This window comes from Arachis hypogaea, chromosome 4 (assembly GCF_003086295.3).
Source record: "Arachis hypogaea cultivar Tifrunner chromosome 4, arahy.Tifrunner.gnm2.J5K5, whole genome shotgun sequence".
Lineage (NCBI taxonomy): Eukaryota > Viridiplantae > Streptophyta > Magnoliopsida > Fabales > Fabaceae > Arachis > Arachis hypogaea.
In genome coordinates, this window is record NC_092039.1 from 98,906,088 (window position 1) to 98,912,615 (window position 6,528).

Genomic DNA, 6,528 nt, shown 5'->3' on the forward strand with positions numbered 1-6,528 from the left:
CCAGTTTCAGGTAATCAAGAACACTTATTATTATTATTATTATTATTATTATTATTATTATTATTATTATTATTATTATTATTATTATTAGAAAAAATGACAAATAAGTCTTTGACCTTTTGATCCGTAGACATTTAAGTCATCGAGGATTGGAAAATACATTTAAGTTCATAACATTTTCAAAATCTATCGATCCCTCATATTCACTTGGGTTTGTTAGAATCTGTCAGACTCAACGAAAAAATCAAACGTGACTCCCATGGTACTGACCAGGATGATACGGATGCACATGTGAGAGAGTTTTTAAAATTGAACAAATTAGACTCAGAGATTGATATGTCCAGATTTTAAAGAGGTCAGAAACTTAAATATATTTTTAAATTCTCAGAGACTTAAATGTTCGTAAACCAAAAAGTCAAGAACCGATTTGTCATTTTTTTTATTATTATTATTAGAAAAAAATCAGAAAGATATTGTTATAAAACTTACTCATCTCAATTATTTTCATGTCAAATTCATTATAAAGAACGTATATATCTGCTACCTATTATTGTATTTAAAAAAGATTAGGATGATTTTAGTACACATTTTTTTTCATATATACTTATATTTATAAAAAATATATATAAATAAAAGATTTTTTAATTAGGGTATTATGTAATTTTATTTAAACTAATTTCATATTTTTTATTATTATACACCTTGATAAAAAGAAGCAAAAGTGCATATTACTGGTATATGTAAATGTTTTAATAAACTCATTCACTATATGAAAAGTTTCATATGTCACATGTTCCATGATTTTATTCATGGTGTCATTTTTTATAATCACATTGAGTGAGCTTTAGTCAGCATCCCACTAGACCTAGGCAACCTGGAAAATAGGTACATATGCTCAGCCGTGTCAGATCACACACCATTATTATTCATTGAGTCCAATTTTCTTAATTTCCCCCGCTTCTGAATTGACCAAACCAATAACTCAGTTTGAGATAAGAAAGAATATACATGAAAAAGAAGGGGCGGGGGGACATGTGATTTAAACACTCCTTGTACATATCATCAACTTAACCCATCATTCTCATATAACTTTAGACATCCAATAAGGATAGCAATCTATATGTTTCAATTATTTAGATGCAATTAGATCCTAATTGCCATATTTTCACATTTCACATTACATAATATGATTATGATAATAATTATTGTTGGAATAATAATAATCACCTAATTGGGGAAGTCAAAGATTCAACTTGGGCCTTCCCACAAGGTCCATTCATCCTAATATAAAGTCTATATTCGTCATATGTCATTGGTTGATAGAGTGCTGGCCTTTCCTTAGTCACAAGCTCTTTGGCAGGTTCAATAAGCAAATCACTTTTTGGGTTGTAAAAGAAGGCTAAGGACACACGATCTTTGTTTGAGTTCACAATAACCCTGTGCTCCACACTCTTGTATATTGCATTGCTCATCACCTGTCATTATATAATATATATTAGTCATTAATTAATTAAGAACTACCCACTCCTTGATGAAAATCTGAACCTCATCAACAATAATACATAATTATGGCAGACCTAGTGGTTGGCTGATTTTTTTTTTTTTTTCAAAATGTGGCTCTTTAATTAATATATGGACATATACAGTGAGTGCAGATAATGTTATTACTACTTTTCAGTCTAATTATTGTTATTGTTACCTGAATTTGGTCACCAACGTTGATGATGAAAGCATTTGGGAGAGGCTTGACAGTGATCCAATGATTTCCTTTGCGCACTTGAAGGCCGGACACAAAATCATCAGGCAGAAGGATGGTCATCCCGCCAGGGTCTGAGTGAGCTGAGAGTCCTAAGGTTAGGTCAGGTTGAGGGCATTTTGGGTAGAAATTAACCCTTAAACACCCTCCAATCTCGTTCTCTCCACCAAATGCATTCATAAGGTAATCCTCTTTTAGGCCTAGGTTTCTTGACATCAACTCCAGCATCCTTCCTCCTAGCTTCACCACTTCTTCTCCATATTCCGAGATTACTTTCCTGTTGTCAGTTACCAATTCAACTTAAATGTATGTGCAACTAACCATGATTTAACTAAAGTGAAAACTTAAGTGCAGTCAATTTCACGTGAAATTAATAACCAAAAATTGTTAGATGAAAATCAGTCAAATTATTTAACGATTTTTAACTATCAACTTCACGTGAAGTTGGCTATACCTGAATTTTCACCTTTTAACTAATCATTAACATTTTAGTGTAATCAAGTGAAACATTAGCTAATATCGCTTCAAATATAAGGAAAATTAAAAATAAAAAGGTATTTATTATTTAACATTTTTTTTTATGATAATAATTATGAGGTAATGAGGTCCCGGTCAACATTGTCCAAAATATAACTATGTTGCTCGTGATCAGCTTAGATGATGAGGTAGTTAAGAGAAAACTATAAATTAAATTAGTGGGTTCCTTTTGTACGTGAAGAGACAGAAAGACAGAGAGAGATATAAAAGGTGAACCAAGTAGTTTGTACTGGTATATAATTTAAGAAAAGTTCCAAGTATTATTCCAAAAATATCATTATTTCAATGATTTTATATATGAATTTTTTTTAAGCCAAGAGTGAAATTGAACGAAAAATGAAGACTTTTACTTTATTTAAAAAGAACATATGTATTGAGAGAGGTATATTTAATATAAATAAAATTTTTTTGAGACAAAATTAAAAGAAAATAAAATTTATGGATATTTCTAAAATTTACTTTTAATTTTATATATATAATTAATTATCTAGAAAAAAGTACTTTTTACTCTTTATCAAAATTTTCATCTTTACTATAGTATTACTTTATATATATATATATATATATATATATATATAATCTGAAATAAACTATTAAAAATATTAAAATATTAATATTTTTGAATACTTAAAAAATTTGTTTATAATTTACTTACAATTGGCCTTTATGTATATAGTTTATTGCAATATCCTTGATAAGGAACCCATGCAAAATTATTTTTTATGATAGTAGATCTGGTATTTATTCAGAAAATTAAGTGCTTTAAAGTTTTACAAGTGTGTGGTACAATGCAAAAAATACTCTAGCAAATTTACTTTATTATATAAAAAAAAACAGATCATCGCTTTCACTTTTTTAATTGAAAATAAAACAAAAATCACTCTCAGATATTTCATTTTAATTTAAAAAAAAAAACACAAATCTTTTCTAACAATTTTATAATTTTTTTTGCAAGATGCCCCAATATTTCGGTAAAATAAAAAAAAGGCCAATATTTTTTAATTTCACAAAAAAGCTTTCCATATATAAAAAATTTTGCCAACAAACCTAAGGTTTAATTATGTGCAAAAATAAACATTTAATACCTAAGGCATAGCATGATAAACTTGTATCAATCGATATACAAAAAAATTTTCATTAAAATATAAAAGTTTTATTACATTAGATCTACTAAAATATTAAAAAAAATTCTATATTATAGATTTTAGTAAAATTTTCCTCACAAAAGAGAAGCCTGAAGTGTTTTTTTCTTTTTTTATATAGATTTTAGTAATTTGTAAAAGCTGGCTTTGTCAAATGCAAGAGGCCATAGAGATAGAAGAAAGCGCGTCACGTTTTACATGTGGGGTTTGGCCTTTGGAGTGTACATGATGTACCTACATGCTTATTTATGCTTATTCCAAGTTGTTGAAGAAGCGTTAATTACCCAAACCCAACTCACCCAAGTGGTAGGTTTATGAGTCTCCAAAGCTGAACGTGTCAAAAAGCTTTTTTTTTTTTATCTTCATTTAATTAATTAATTAATTATGAACTATCCACTTCATATGTGACACGACTTTTTCCAACACCCTCAAATTTGACAGGTCCAAACCCTTCCATTTTAATTATGAATAGGATAAGGTTTTTCCTTAGAAAACATGTTAACTTTATCAGTTTGACTAACAAGTGCTCTAAAATTATTTATTCAGGTGTTTGATATAAATTTTTTTATTAAAAATGTGTAACTTTTAGTACATTATTTAACGACAAAGATTTAAAAGTTTTTACTGTAAATAAACAAATAATGCTCTACAAAAACATGTGTTAGTGAAATTCTAAAATTATTAAAATAGAAAATTTGTGTTAAAAAATAAAAATATTATGTATACATAAAAAATTAGCCACTAAATTAATAATTTATATTTTTATATAACTATCTATATTGTTTAATTCGTTTTGATGTGAATTTTATGTTTACCATGCATTATATATGAGTCATGATTTGATAGTTATTTTTTTTTTTTGTACATGTAATATGTTTGGTTAAAAAATAAGAAAATTATCTATTTAATGCATTTAGTGAATAAGTTTTTTAAGACTACTACTTTCCACAATTAATAACTTTAACTAGTGTTTTTAGTGATTTTTTTTAATTTCATACTTAGATAATAATAAGTATCCTATGAAGAAACTTTGCTTTACTAAAATTTTTAATATAAATTCTACTTAAAAATCTTAGAAAGTTTAAATTTATATATAAAACTAAATCTTTATGTACTAATGGTTTATTCATAAAACTAGAATTCGTGATCTAGTCAAAGGGACAGACATATATCCAATCTGTTAAACTTGTGGAACTTTATTTATGCTCTTTTTTCACATGCTCAATTTATGTTACGTATACCTACAACTCCCCAACCTCGTTATAAGAAATTAACATAACTATGAGAAACGCCACCTTATTAATTGGTTGGTAAACAATATTAAATAGAAACAAATATTAAGTATATTTACACTCACATCTATATCATACCAAACAAGGAAAAATTAGTAAATAACTTGCAAGAAAGATAGAGTTTTTAACATACATAAGCATTATTAAAATTATTATTTATTATGTGAAGATGCATTTTCTGAAGATAAACATAATTTTAATATATAAATAACATACTTATATTTGATCGTTGGTTCAAAAGAAAGTAAGGAAGAGAATACAAGGAAAAAGAAAAGTTACAAAACAAAATTATTAACAACTTTAGCTAAATAAATAAATAAACAATTCCATGCATGTTTGGACATAAAAACGTGTTTATCATTCTTAAGGAATTATATATCTACAAGAGAAATAATTATATGGTTATATAGAACACCAAGTTAGATATGTTCTAAACTAATTACAAAAGCTTTTTAATTTTATTTATGCTAGGATACCCCTCAATTATTAACTATAATATCATTCTAGAAATTAAATAGAAGAATAATATTGTACGTCGTCTAACCTAATATTTCATAATCACCCAACATGTTTTCTTATCTACAATAAATTAAATATGATGACAACTTCTTTAATTATGATGGTAATATTATTTGCTGTTACAGAAGTCAGAAAGGTGCTAAAGTGATATTTATGTTAAGAATATATGTAATATAATTTTCAGTAACCTACTAAGTATAAAAAATAGTTATTCGTATATAATACATATTAAAATAAAAAAATATATTATATATATTAATTTATTTAGTAATTATTTTTTTGTTTTCATGTAACAGTTTTATTTATTGATTTCTAGGCCAAAATAATAATAATAATAATAATAATAATAATAATAATAATAATATTATGAGAACTGTTATGAAATTAATAAATTTTATAATTTATAGTTATTAATTAGTAATTATTAGTATTTTTAATAGTGTATAAATATATTTAATGATGTAAAATTATTTATTTTTTTTGTTGGTTAAATACGGATTAAATTTTAATAAAAGTGTTAGTATCATAGAATTTATGTGATAATAATAATTAAAAAAAAAAAGAAATATCATATCATGAACATACATGCATTATTGTCCTACCTGAGGGACAACGGAAGTGTAGGCCACTTGTCTTGGTTCCTAAGTGAAGGAGGCATGTAATGGAGGAAGAAGTAGTCACTCCAATCCAAAATGGCACCCTTACTCACACCCAAACGGCTCCCATAACCCTCATAGGTGTTAGGAGAATTGGCATACTCCTCCTTCAGCTCATATGGTTGGTCGAAGAACTCGCGCCACAGCTCCCTTGCGTTCCTCATCAGCTCATGGCTAACGCCATGGTTCACCACCTGGAAGAAACCCCACTCCCGACACGCCTCAGCAACGCGTTGGAGAGTTTCTTCCTGGAGGGCAATATCCTCCCCAGAGGATAGAGACTGAAGGTCGATCACAGGGATATTTATATTTACATCACTGTGATCGTCCTCAGTCTGAGAGACTTGTGGGTAGGCCACAGAAGTTGTGTTGGTATTGGTATTGGTAGTGGTAGGTCTCTGTGAGCGCGGCTTGATGTAACGGGATGGGATAGAGCTTAAGCCACTTTCAGCTAAGGCTTGAACACGAACCACTGGTTCAGGCCATGCTTGGCAACTCATCATCATTTTTTTTAAATAAAACTAATTAAAAAGAAGAACAAAGATAAAGAGGGATTAGAGAGGGAGAGTAAGTGATAATTTAAAGTGTGTTGTTATTGCATATAGTATACATATAGTAGTGTGATT

At 27.9% G+C, this 6,528-nt stretch overlaps 1 protein-coding gene across 1 annotated transcript; it reads right to left on the reverse strand.

Annotated features, from left to right (window-relative positions):
- Positions 1-1,057: 1,057 nt before the first annotated feature.
- LOC112797035 (jasmonate-induced oxygenase 2) lies at positions 1,058-6,528 on the reverse strand. Its single transcript, XM_025839782.3, has 3 exons — positions 5,849-6,528; positions 1,700-2,033; positions 1,058-1,475 (listed from the first exon to the last, which is right to left on the reverse strand). The coding sequence occupies exons 1-3, from the start codon at positions 6,406-6,408 to the stop codon at positions 1,224-1,226; spliced, it is 1,146 nt and encodes a 381-aa protein (XP_025695567.1). The 5' UTR covers positions 6,409-6,528; the 3' UTR covers positions 1,058-1,223.

Bases quoted from the DNA above. Each gene is read 5' to 3' on its own strand.
- LOC112797035 (XM_025839782.3), bottom strand. From the start codon at position 6,408: ATGATGATGAGTTGCCAAGCATGGCCTGAACCAGTGGTTCGTGTTCAA. The intron at 2,034-5,848 runs GTAGGACAATAA...AACTGACAACAG, and splicing joins ACACTTCCGTTGTCCCTCAG to GAAAGTAATCTCGGAATATG. The intron at 1,476-1,699 runs GTAACAATAACA...ATATAATGACAG, and splicing joins ACGTTGGTGACCAAATTCAG to GTGATGAGCAATGCAATATA.